At 42.5% G+C, this 13245-nt stretch overlaps 1 protein-coding gene and 1 pseudogene across 2 annotated transcripts; both read right to left on the bottom strand.

The window, feature by feature from the left end:
• Positions 1–505: 505 nt before the first annotated feature.
• Positions 506–1453, bottom strand: LOC308500715 (olfactory receptor 2A12-like; the record flags this gene model as incomplete). Its single annotated transcript, XM_081055988.1, has 1 exon — positions 506–1453. The coding sequence occupies one exon, from the start codon at positions 1451–1453 to the stop codon at positions 506–508; it is 948 nt and encodes a 315-aa protein (XP_080912114.1).
• Positions 1454–11539: 10086 nt separating this feature from the next.
• On the bottom strand, positions 11540–12514 carry LOC308500714 (olfactory receptor 2D3-like; annotated as a pseudogene). The gene has a single exon. The product of its transcript is annotated as an olfactory receptor 2D3-like (transcript).
• Positions 12515–13245: the final 731 nt, after the last annotated feature.

Genomic DNA, 13245 nt, shown 5'->3' with positions numbered 1-13245 from the left:
TCCTGGGACCCACACTCCCATGGATGGACAATGACCAACCCCTGAACCCTATTGCTAAGGTCACTTTTGCTTTCTTCTGAGACTATGTTTCCTTAGGTCTGTTCATGCTCCTGACTGATAAAGCCACTGATCTGGGTCCTGTGAGTCATCTTGTCCCAACCATTGGGAGTTGATTTAATAGATACAATCCTCATGTATCCAATCAGAAAATGTTAATGATGTTTTGTTTGTGCCAAGCCTTTTGCTGGGCCCTGGGGAAAGAGAGATGAATCAGACAGTTTCTGTCTTGGCCGTCTGTCTACAATTGGGTCTCTTGATAAGCCAGGGTAACCCAGCTGCAAGAGCCATCAACAAGTCCCAGCCAGGTACCTACCTTAACACATCATTTCCTCTAACTCTCAGTCGGTGATTCTTGCCTGTCCATTGGGTTATGGGAGGCAATGGGATGAAAAAACCACAAAACCTGTGGTTTTAGGTCTGGCTGTGGCCTTCTATGGTTGTGGCCTTACTCAGGGACCCTGCCCCAGCCTGTTAATTTGAAGAAAGCCCTCTTCACATCTTTGTTTCTGAGGCTGTAGATGATAGGGTTGAGAAAGGCAGAGATGACATTGTAGAACAGGGCCAGTTTCTTGTCCCGCTCTGGGGAGGCATTGGCTCCAGGGTTCATGTACATAAACATGGCAGGTCCACAGAACATGGTGACCACAGTGATGTGGGAGGCACAGGTGGAGAAGGCCTTAAGTCGACTCTGGGTTGAGTGGATTCTCAAGATAGCGGCAAAGATGCGGATATAAGAGGCCAGGATGAAGGAAAGGGGTACCAAGAGAAGGATGACGCCCAGAATGAAATTTACTCGGTCATTGAGGGATGTGTCCGCACAGGCCAGTTTCAGAACAGCAGGGACCTCACAGAAGAAGTGGTTGATCTCATTGGGGCCACAGTAGGGCAGACGCATCGTGAAGACAATGTAGACTAGGGAACAGATGACACCCCACAGTCCACAAAAGACCACCATGGCCCCACACAGCCATGGGCTCATGATAACCTTGTACCTAAGTGGGTGGCAGATGGCCACGTACCTATCATAGGCCATGACAGAGAACAGCCAACCCTCAGTGATGCCCAACACCAGAAATATGCACATCTGGGTCACACACCCAACATAGGAGATGGTTTTTTTCTGGCGGACCAGATGCACCAACATCTGGGGCACAGTGGTGGTGACATAGCTCATGTCCAGCATGGAGAGAACACTGATGAAGAAGTACATGGGTGTGTGGAGGCGGGAATCCAGGTGGATCAAGGTGACAATGAGTCCATTGCCCACAAGTGTAGAGAGGTAGAGGAAGAAGAAGATATTGAAGAGGATTGTATTAATTTGGTGATCCCTGGAGAAACCCAGAAGGATAAACTCAGACACGGAGCTGTGGTTCTCCCAGGGCAAGTTCCACATTCTCCTTAAGCTTCAGGAGGAGAAATGGACCTACTGGTGGCCCAGTTTAGCTGAATATTCAGGTAATGTGGTTATTCAGTTTCTGGCAAGGCCAGTGGTTATTTGGAGCCTAGTTGAAGATAATATCAAGTCAGAGACTGAGGTCTACTTGGCATGAGGCTAAATTGGAGGAGGGGAGAGCAACCTTCACGGATTTTCTGTTTCTCAGCCCCAAATCTTTCTCAAGACCTCCAGGGTTTCCTTTCCTTTCGTCTATCAGCCTCAACAAGACCATCTGCTTTCCTGTCCTTCAGGAGCTACCAACACACCGCGCATTACTTGGGGGCTCTCCCCCTCCAGTCCTGGCTGAAGAGTGGGATGATGAAGATGTGAAGCTCTTCTCTCTCTCTTCTCTGAAGACAAGCACTAAGAGCACTTTCCTTTAGTGCTTTAAACTTCTGATCACTATAGTTACATAGACAGGTGAGTCAGATATGTGGGGAAGATGTATAACTCAAGCAACTTTAAAAGTTTTTAGAAAATTTTACCCAGGTCTGTGTTTCTAGAATCTTTTGGGCCTCAGGAAGCCTCTTCATACCTGATTTTATTTTAGGTGGAGATGCTTACCACTCTGCCTTTTCCTGGCCTCACCCACAACTGAAGGCAAGGGTTTTCCTGCTTGACCCTACAACTATAATTGAGGCAGAATAATAGCTGAGCTTTTCCCTAACAGGCAGCTTTGGCATCTCTAAATCCCTACAGCCTGATGGGACTACTCCTTCCAATGGTAATATATCCCTTGGAGTACCTTTCTCTCCTGGAGTTGAGATGTATGATTGGCAGGGAGCCCCAGTTAAAGACTGTGCTTGGGCTTAGTTTCTTTCTTCACAGTTAGGGCTGATTCTGTGTGCCACCGAAGGTGATGTATTCCACTGGAAGAATGTGGGGTTTGGAATTAGAAGACTTGTGTTAAAATCTTAGTACTTCTACTCTGGTCCTGTTCAAACAATGCAATCTCTTTGACCCTCAATTTCTTTCTCTGCAAAATGGACATAATAGCTACCAGGGAGAGATCCTGTGACAAATATACGTAACATGTGTGAAGGACCTACCACTGTGATCAGCACAGAGCTGGAGCTCACTAGTTCCTATAAAATCCTCTTCCTCATGATGTCATTTATCAAATGGTCAACAAACGCTGACTGAGCACCTACTGCCTATCAGGCACTGTACTAAGAACTGGAGAGACGAGGACAAACAAACTATATGCTCTAATTCTCAAGGAGTTTACAGTCAAGCTGAGGAAATATAGAAGTAAAGACACAAACTACATTCCAATGTGTTTAACATTATGACGGAAATATGTGCTGGCAGTCATAGCTCTGTGCTAAGCACTAGGGTTGCAGAAGTGAAAATCTCTGCCCTTGAAGAGTCTACAAGGAGGAGACAGGCAAACAAGGAATAGCAGTCAATTGATAAATGCTGTGACAGGAACAAATACAGGGTGTCGTGAGAGCTCATTAAAGGAGCACCTGAGCTTGTGTTTAGGAGATAGACTTCTCCAAGAAGAGGACATGTGATGTGGATCTTAAAGGATGAGTAGGAATTAGCCAAGCAAAGAACCCAAGGATGAGTTTTGCAAGCAGATGGCATAGCCAGTGCAAAGAACCATAACCAAGGGAGAGCTTCTTGGAATCATAAAATCTGAGGGCAAAAGGTAGGAAGAAAAAGATTACTGTATACCTTGATAAAGAGCACGGACATGATCATTTGGGCCATGGCAAGTCACAGACAAGTTTTAAGCAGAGAAGTAGTTTTTTCAGGCTTAGTTTTTAGAAACATTTCTACTTGAGTGGAAATTAGGAGAAGGCACCAAGGAAGATTTGAGGTGTATGGGGAAGATTCAGAAGGGTAGTGTTCCAGACAACAGAGAAGAAAAATGAAAGAAATTGAATCAACAGGATCTGCTAACTGAGAGGTGCAAGAGTTGAGAAAGAGGGAAGAGACATGGATGAGCTTGAAGTTTCAGGCTTGGGAAACGAAGTTGACAGTAGTACCATTACAAGACAGAACTCAGATGGAAGTGGAGGAAGGAGAGATGGGGAGAGGCAGGGAGGTCATGGTTAATTCTGTCACAGACATACTGAGTTTGAAACATAGGGTATCCTTGAGGATCTGACCATCAGAGTGTTAGACAGATAGCCTCAGAGTTCAGGAAAGACACCTAAGTGGAAGGTCACAATTTAGAGGGTAATTAAGGCACATAATGGATGAGAACTCTGAGGGAGAGCTCAGAGAGAGAAAGAGAGAGAGACATTGAGCAGAGTCCAAAGATGTCTCCCGGGAGCATGAAATTGGTGAGATCAGCAGAAGAGAAAGAACATCAGAGAGTCAGGAGAGCTTGGTGTCACAAACTCAGGCAGCTGGTGTCTCCAGGAGGGAGGAATGCGTATGGTGTCAGATGCTACAGACAGGGCAGAGGAATAAAACCTGTCCAAATATGTAATAATGTGAGAGTTATTAGAGGCTCGATGTAAGAGATTTCTGTGGAGTGATGAAGGCAGAAATCAAATATCAGTGGGATGTGAGGAATGAACTGGTTGTAAAGAGAAGGAGTGAGGTGAGGAGATGCTTAAGATTGGGACATAAAGTCGAGGGAGTGTTTTGTTCTGTTCTGGAGGTAGAAGAGAGCTCAGAATGTATATACACTGGGGGTTGGGGAGAGCCAAAGGAGAGGGAGTGAGAAGTGACATTGCAAGGTCTCTGAGGAAACGGACAGCAATGGGACAAAGAGCACAAGTCACGGGGGGCAGCTTCAGCAAGAGTAGAAATGGAAGGGGAGGAGGTAAGAATGAGATGGCTATAGATTATCTAACTATGAACACTGGAAAATTCAAGATCACATTCCCATGGACCACCCAGCCTCATGGGTTGTTCCTTGACAATATAGTTTGTAGACGGTGAGGGAAGTGATCTGATTCAGTAGTTGAAAATCGAATTTCAAGTATCAACTGGATGGAAAAAGAAGCTGATGTCAAGAAAAAGAAATGACATAGCACAAATGTAAAATCCCCTGTCCTTCCCTTGGGCTTGAAAAACCAACTACACCAAAGCTCAGATGTGATGTGACAGCCGTTCATTGGGCAATAGCAGAGGACTGAAAGTGGATCAGTGTAAGGACACTTCTAGAAAGGTAATATGAGGAGACATCATTGAGAAAAGATGCTGGCAGATCATGGGAGGTGGTATGAAACTGTGTCTGCAGTAGCCACACTACCTGTGAGGCATCTTTCTCACTCTGGGGCCACATTTAAAGGGGAGTGTCGGCAAGTTGAAACAGGTTATGAAAAAAGGGTCTGAAAACTACATCATGTGTGGAAGAGTAGAAACAAATGGGGACGTTTTCCACGCAGAATGAAAAATGAGGGGCATTCTGGAAGCTGAGGGCCAAGTCTCTGGAAGGCCCTTATGTGGAAGACAGATGAGATTTGTTCTGGCTGGTCCCAAGAGGTGCAGTTGGAAGTTACACCAGCATAATATAACTAGCTTACATTAGTGAGGACAGTCCACAGAAAGGCCTGTAAGCTAGTGAACTTGCTGATCCCGTGAGAGAATCAAGCAAAAAGTCAAGAATGCATTGTGACCAGTTATGCTGGTGGGGCAGGAGGGTCTCTGGTCCACTCTGTCCGGAAGAGTTGAGGACTTTGCCATCCCTCTGTGGTCTCCCTCCAGCTTCACCTGGACCTGATGCCTGGACTATTACAGTAGCCTCTCAGTAGGCATTCCACTTCCAGTCCCTGCTACTTTGTGACCAGAAGATGGCTCAGGATTGAGGAAAAGAGGAGAGGGATAGAAAGGCTAAGAATAGATGAATATGGGGCTCCAAGTCCACTGTGAGCCCCCTTTCCAGCTATCCCAGGGCATGGTCTTAGGCTGTGCAGGGAGGAATGCCAGGATATCAGTATCCTGTCTGGAGGTAGTTATCTCCCTCCCTTCCCCAGCGAAAGCATCAGAGCTCTTCCCAGTTCCTCCAGCTTCAGTGACTTCCTCCAGCTCAGTGACTGCCCTGTACCTTCAAACAGCCCCTTTCTCCGACTTATAACTTGTCATCTCTACCTTTATCGCTTCTACCAGTCTTGTTCTGTATCCTCAGTGGGCTGCAGAGGAGAGGCAATTGCCTCAGTTTCATAGCAACAGCTTTCATTTCCTTCCACTTTTCTCTCCCCTCAACCAAGGAGCACACCCAAGAGACAAATAAAAAGGGATCAAGAAAAACAAAGAGACAGATCACTGTAGAGAGAGAAATCAATGAACAAAGGAGGACAGAGGTCAGGGAGCAGAGGAGACAAATGCCTAGGCCTGGAAGGCCTGACGTGTATGGATGCGAGGAGGGGGCACCCAGTCAGACAGAGATGGGATCAGGTAGGGAGCATCAGGCAGGGGATGCGATGGGTAGGACTGCATGACTCAGGTCCCTGCCACTGCCATTCCTCTCCTTACCTGGTACTGGGCTCTGTGAGGGATGAGCCGGGAGACTGCTAGGTTCTCCTTTAATATTTGGTCCTGATCCTCAGGGAAGACAAATCAGGTAACTTCCTAATAAGTCTGTGTGCCATGGGATTTCACAGGCCCCCAGCAGCCCTCCCAAGCCCTAAGCACACATTTTACCTCCCCAGTTTGGCACTCAAGGCCTATACACCCAGGGCCCCTGACTCTCCCGACCCAACCCCTGCCCACTCCCCACAGGCCTCGCCTCACTGTGCCTCACAGTCCAAGGGGACCAATGTGTAAACATCAATTAGAGTAAGTGCATGGACTGAGAAGTGCAGGGGCAAGGGCTGGGCAGGTGTGCCACGGAAAGTTTCCATGGGCCATAACGAATGAATAGGGGTTTCCAGGTGGGTAATCAGGGAAGGACTTCAATCTGATCTCACCCAGAGTACCCTACTTCACCATCTCCGTTATGCCCTGCTGGGTCCTGGTCTGAATTGTGTCCTGATATCTTGCGGTCCTCAAAGTCTGTGACTTCCTGCAGGGAAGGGAATATGCCCCAAACAATTGTAAGATCCTTCATGGAACCTAACCTAGGATGAAGCAGCTGATAAATATTCCACATGGGAACAAAGCCCTGAGCAGTAAGATCTGAGATCAAATCCTGGTTCTGCCATATCCTTATGGTGTAGTATTGGACGAGACACGAGCCTCCCTGTATCTTCCCCATCAGTAAAATGGGGCAATAACAGGATAGGGTAGTTGTGGGGATTAAATATGATCAGGTATGCAATACATTTACATACATTTACATGTTAAATATACGTGTGATTTACTCTCAACCTGACTCCCTAGTGTATGTCAGATGGTTGCTCTGTTCTGCTTATTTTACAAATGTATACATACATATTTTTGTAAGTAGATTTTAGGGTGATCAGGGACCAAACCACTCAGTCTCCTCCTCTGTTTCTTGGATGGGGCAGGACATACAGCAGCTTCTTCATAATTATGGGCAGTGTGATAAATGGAGGAGATAACTCCTTAGATAATATAATGAGAGATGCCTGAAGTAGCCTTCTTTGATCTGAAATCACCATCACTGGAGTCATTAGTACTCCTCAGAGACAGCAAATAGAGTCAACTTGTTTTCAAACTCTGCCTAGAACATTAGATTGTGACAAATGCAGAGCCACACCAGGGCTCAGTGAGTAACATCTGCCATGAGCACTGGACAGAGAGATTAGTGAAACATGTTATAGATATTAGTATGGTGTTCCAAAAATTTTCATCAATTTTTTATCATTCCCTCTCTTATTAGTATGTTCAATTCAACTTGACAAACATTTACTGATACCATTCTATCACATTATATGCAGGGATAAATGACACATGGTCTGTGCCCTCCAAAGGTTCATGGTGTACTAAGGAGAAATAGTTAAAACATGGGAGACATCTAAGGCACAGAGAGATAGGAGGACTGATTAGCTCTGTTTTTGGGGGGAGGGAAGACATGACAATTTCACAGCAGAACACTTGCATTGAGTTCTGGATAATGATTATACATTTACCAAACAGAGTAGACAATACAGTATTGTTAACTATAGTCACCATGCTGCACATTACATCCCCAGACTTATTCAACTTGTAATTGGAAGTTCGTGCCCTTTGACTAACATCTCCCCATTTCTCCCAAACCCCAACACCAGGCAACCATCATTCTGCTCTGTTTCTATGAGTTCAGCTTTTTTAGTTTTCACATATAAATGAGATCATACACTATTTGTCTTTCTTTATCTTATGTATTTCATTTAACATAATGCCCCCGAGGTCCATTATATGCTCTCACTTTCTCCCATGAAAGAATTTGGGAGCTGAGAGGAGCTCCCTTGGCACTGGGGGAGTAGTGATATGGGTAAAGTCAGACTGTTCTTTTTACCCCCTTCAATGCTTCCAGTTGTGGATTTTTTTTGCTTCAGCAACGTGCTGGAACTTCTCCCCTGGGTTTCTGGATTTCATAAAGGCTCTCTCGTCAATAGGTGATTGTCAAAATTGCTGTTGTTTTCAGAGGAAGATGGTAGAAAACTTCTATTTCACCACTTTTTATATAATTCCTCTCTTCTCTTTTAAATATAGTTATTTACAAATATAAATCTCCTCTAAGCATTGCTCTTGCTGCATCCCATCAATTTTGTTGTTTAATATTCCTTAATCTTAAAGTATTTTCTAATTTTCCTTGTGATTTCTTCTTTGACTTACTGGTTATTTGGAAGTATGTCATTTAATTTTTATGTATTTTGGATTTCCTAAATTTTATTCTTTTCTTGATTTCCAATTCAATTCCATTGTCATCAGATGACACACTTTGTATAATTTCAATCCTTTAAACTTATTGAATAGTGTTTTTTAAAAAAAAATATTTCAGGGCCGGCCCGATGGCTCAGGTGGTTAGAGCTCCGTGCTCCTAACTCCGAAGGCTGCCGGTTCGATTCCCACATGGGCCAGTGGGCTCTCAACCACAAGGTTGTCAGTTCAATTCCTTGAGTCCCATAAGGGATGGTGGGCTCTGCACCCTGCAACTAAGATTGAACACGGCACCTTGAGCTGTGCTGCCACTGAGCTCCTGGATGGTTCAGTTGGTTGGAGTGCGTCCTCTCAATCACAAGGTTGCCGGTTCAACTCCCACAAGGGATGGTGGGCAGTGCCCCCTGAAACTAACAATGGCAATGACCTGGAGCTGAGCTGCACCCTCCACAACTAAGATCGAAAGGACAACTTGACTTGGAAAAAGTCCTGGAAGTACACACTGTTCCCCAATAAAGTCCAGTTCCCCTTCCCCAATAAAATCTTTTAAAAATATATATATTTCAATGTTCTTTGTTTTCTTGATTCATTTTCCCTCTGTTTTCCTCTTTTCTTTATGCTATGTCTCAGTTCTGGATTTTTTTTTTTTTGAGTGATTGCCATTAAGTTTTTGTAAAACAAAGTTTCACATATACAGTAGTCCTTTTTCTTCACCATGCATCTTATTTCCATTCCCCTTTGCAAATTCAGACCTTTATCCCCTCCCCTTTTATGTTTTTGTTGTCACAAATTATCTCTATTTATGCTGTGAGTAATTTCCGTGTTGCAGTAACAAATTGTCTTCTCGTTTTCTTTTTTATGTTTTTATCTCCTTTGTACCTTATATTATATTTAAGTGTATATTGCCTTGTTCTGAGACATATAACATAAAAAAGAGGAAACAGATGGAAAAAAATCATAGAATACCACCAAACTAAAATAACAGACAGAAACACAAAAACAAAGAAACAATGGAGACACAGAGCTACCAGAAAACAAAAGATAAAATGGCTATAGAGAATCCTCATGTATCAATAATAACCCTAAATGTAAATGGACTGAATTCACCAATAAAAAGCTACAGAGTAGCACATTGAATCAAAAACCAAACCTAACCATGTGCTGCCTTCAAGAGATATATCTCAGCTGCAAGGACAAATACAGACTCAAGAAAAGGTGGAAAATGATACTCCTAGTAAATGGCATTCAGAGAAAATCAGGTGTATTCACACTTATATCTAATGAACTAGACTTCAAGATAAAAATGGAACAAGAGACAAAGATTGATCAAGGGGACAATACAACAAGAAGACATAATATTTACCAATATATATTTGATATATATTGATTGGGGTGTTCCTCAGTCAGGGAGAACCAAAATATATATAGCAACTACTAACAGAACTAAAGGGAGAAACTGACAAAAACACAGTTATAGTAGGGGACCTAAATATACCATTGACAGCTATGGATAGATCATCCAAAAAGAAAATCAATAAGGAAATATTAGCCTTAAATTACATATTAGACCAAATGAATATAATTTAATTGACATTTACAGAGCCTTTCATCCCAGAACACCAGACTAGACATTCTTTTCTAGTGTACATGGAACATTCTCAGGATTAGGCATTATTTATAGTTAACATATGGCCTATTCAGGAAAATGTTCCATGTGCACTTCAGAAGAATGTGTATTCTGCTATTTTAGGTGAAATATTCTATAACTGTCTCTTGGGGTAATTGGTTTATATTGTTGTTCAAGTATTCTATTTCTTTGTTGTTCTACTGTCTAGTTGTTTCATCATAATTCAAAGTGGGATTTTGAAGTCTTCATCTATTATTGTTGAACTGTCTATTTCTCCTTTCAGTCCTAATATTTTGCTAGATGTATTTTGAGTCTCTGTTGTTTGATACATATATATTTATAATTGTTATATCTTCTTGAAGGACTGATACATTTTTCATTATAAAATGTCCTTCTTTGTCTCTTTTTTTCTTAAAGCCTATTTTACCAAGGTGGAGGAAGGCACGAACAGAGTGATGGAGAAGGTGTTGCTGTGTAAATGACTGAAAAGTTGGGGTTTGATTGTGGAATAAAAAATAGGCTTCCTCCAGCGTTTGGTTTCTTTTTATCTGTGTCATTATCTCTAGGATCTCTTCTCCAGTTCCTTTCACACTATAGTCACCAGAGTAATATTTCTGAAATTCAAACTTGGCCATGTTATTCCACTACATTAAATGTTCCAAGAGCTGCACATTATCCCTGTTAGAGTCCTTGATCGTGATTTAAGGAGCCACTTGTAACCTTGCCCTGCTTCTCTCTCTGATTCTTCTCCCCTCATTCTGACTCAGACTTTCACATTTATTTTATCTTGCTTCTCTTAACATACTACAAGAAGACATCTGTTGAAATTATTTTCCCAATGATTCCTTGTTGCTGAAAAAGGTAGACACTTCTGAGTCCTTTTCTTACTTGATACATCTGCTAATTTGACCAGGAAGATTACTGTCTCCTTCTAAATTTCATCTTTCCTTGAGTTGCTGTGTCACTTCTTATGTCCTCCAAGTTTTTCTCTCTCTTCTTAGCCCCTCAATATCATTGTCTTCTCTGGATTCTCTCCTTGATGACAATGCTTAAGTATTGTAGATTTTCAGAGTTCTGTTTACAGCTCTTTTCTCCTTCTGCACACTCTCCCTGGGTGACCTCATCCTTTCCAGTGGCTTCAGCTCCTACAGAAGTGCTAATGATATTAAGATTCCTATTTTTAAAGCTTCCTCTTGTACTCTAGTCCCTTCAAGCCAATAGATACTAGGAGTTCCACAAGCTCCCTGAATCCAACTAAAACTATTTTCTGTCTGGATTATCTATCCATTGATGTAAGTGGGGTATTAAAGTCTCCTACTATCATTGTATTGCTATTTTCCCTTTAGGTCTGTCAATATTTGCTTTATATATTCCCCTATGTTGGGTGCATAAATATTTACAACTGTTATATCCTCTTGTTGGATCAACCCTTTTATCAGTCTGTAATGCTCTTTTTTGTCTCTTATTACAGTCTTTATTTTAAGATCAATGATGTATTTAAGACCTGAACACAGTTCTCTCTGAATCTTTTCTTAATGTTTCCAGTGATCAAATTAATGTAAAAGTGTTTTTTTTTCCCCTAGATATCTTCCTCATCCTGGGCTCCTCATTTAGTGCAATAACTTTAGTGAAAGTGTGGATGGTCTGTATAGAGCCCAAAGGCACTGTAGGTAGTACTAGTCCATGGTTTATTGAGTGTCCTTACTCATTCCAATTAACTTGAGGAAAGCTTTCTTCACATCCTTGTTCTGGAGGATGTAGATGATGGGGTTGAGAAAGGCAGAAATGACATTATAGAACAGGGCTAGCTTCTTGTCATCCTCTGGGGAGGCTTTAGAGCCAGGCCTCATGTACATGACCGTGCATGGAATACAGAACGCGGTGACTACAGTGGTGTGAGGCACAGGTGGAGAAGGCCTTGATTTGCCCCTGGGTGGAGCGAATCTTTAGAATAGCCATGAAGATTTGAACAGATGAGGCTAGGATGAGAGATAATGAGATCAGGAGAAAGATGAAATCCAAGGTAAAGTCCATTTTGTTGTTAAGGAATGCATCTGCACAGGCCAACTTCAAGACAACAGGAATTTCATAAAAGAAGTGATTGATCTCATTTGGACCACAATAGGGCAGATTCATTGCAAAGACTGTGTCGACAAGGGTACAGATGAGACCGCAAAGGGCAGAGCTGGCTGCCAGAAGAACACACAGAGTATGGCTCATCTTGACCCCAGAGTGGAGTGGATAGCATATAGCAACATATCTGTCATAGGCCATTGCTGCAAAAATCCAGGTCTCAGTGATGCCCAAGGTCAGGAAAACGTATATCTGGACCACACACCCAACGTAGGAGATGGTATTATTCTTGCTTACTAGATGGACCAACATCTGGGGCACTATGTGGTGGCATAGCAGGGATCCAGTACAGAGAGGATGCTGAGAAAGAAGTACATGGATGTGTGGAGGTGCACATCTACTCTGATCAGGGTAACAATAAGTCCATTGCCCAGGACTGTTAATAAATAGATGAAGATGAAGAGAAAGAAAAGGATCCAGTTAGTCCTGGGATTCTTGGAAAAGCCCAGGAGAATAAACTCAGTTACAGAACTATGATTTCTCCAGCCTCGGCTATGCATGGCCTTTCTTCTGAGAAAAGAAAAGGACATATTCCTGAATCCCTTGAAGTTTCCATGAGAGAATACCATGTGAGATCCACAGATACAGGGACTAAAGGCATTTCAGAGTTAAATAATCAAACCAAGATATCCACCTTCATGCCCAGGAAACATTCTATCCAAATTGGCCTAGCATTGCTCCAGGCACTTAATAGGATTCTATAATTATTTCTTACTTGTTTTTCTTGTATTTCTTGTATTTCTTACAAGTTTGTCTTACTAACTTGCCCTGATAAAATTCCAAGGGCCCCATGGAAGGAATTTTGAAGAACGAACGAACACACACACACACACACACACACACACACATACACACACACACCCTTAAACCAAAACAAGGAGGCTTGGGAAATGCAAAATGTTTTACACTAAACCCAAAACTTCTAGAGCTCTCTGTAGTTCCTAAAGTTATTCTTTCAAATATTAAGACTAATGGTGCTGCAAAGGAGACTGTAAATGTAAAACAACAACCCTTGCTTCTTCTTTTTTCTCTATGATGCTATACTTTTGAAAACCCACACACCATAAATTTTCAGGAAAAAGGGGAGTTTCAAAGAAACGTTTCTGGGGAAGAGAAATTTTTCTCCAAGAACTTTTACCTCTTCAACCTCACCTTTTCTGTCCTACGTACAGTGGTTACAACTCTAAATAACAAGTTGACATGTAAAGATGGCCTGAGACTCAAGAATCGAAACCTAGAGAAAACTTCTGTGTCACTGGGA

This window comes from Rhinolophus hipposideros, assembly GCF_964194185.1.
Source record: "Rhinolophus hipposideros genome assembly, chromosome: 8".
In the NCBI taxonomy this organism is placed as follows: Eukaryota; Metazoa; Chordata; class Mammalia; order Chiroptera; family Rhinolophidae; genus Rhinolophus; species Rhinolophus hipposideros.
Note: the sequence above shows the minus strand (reverse complement) of the source record. Positions and strands in the feature narration are given on the sequence as shown.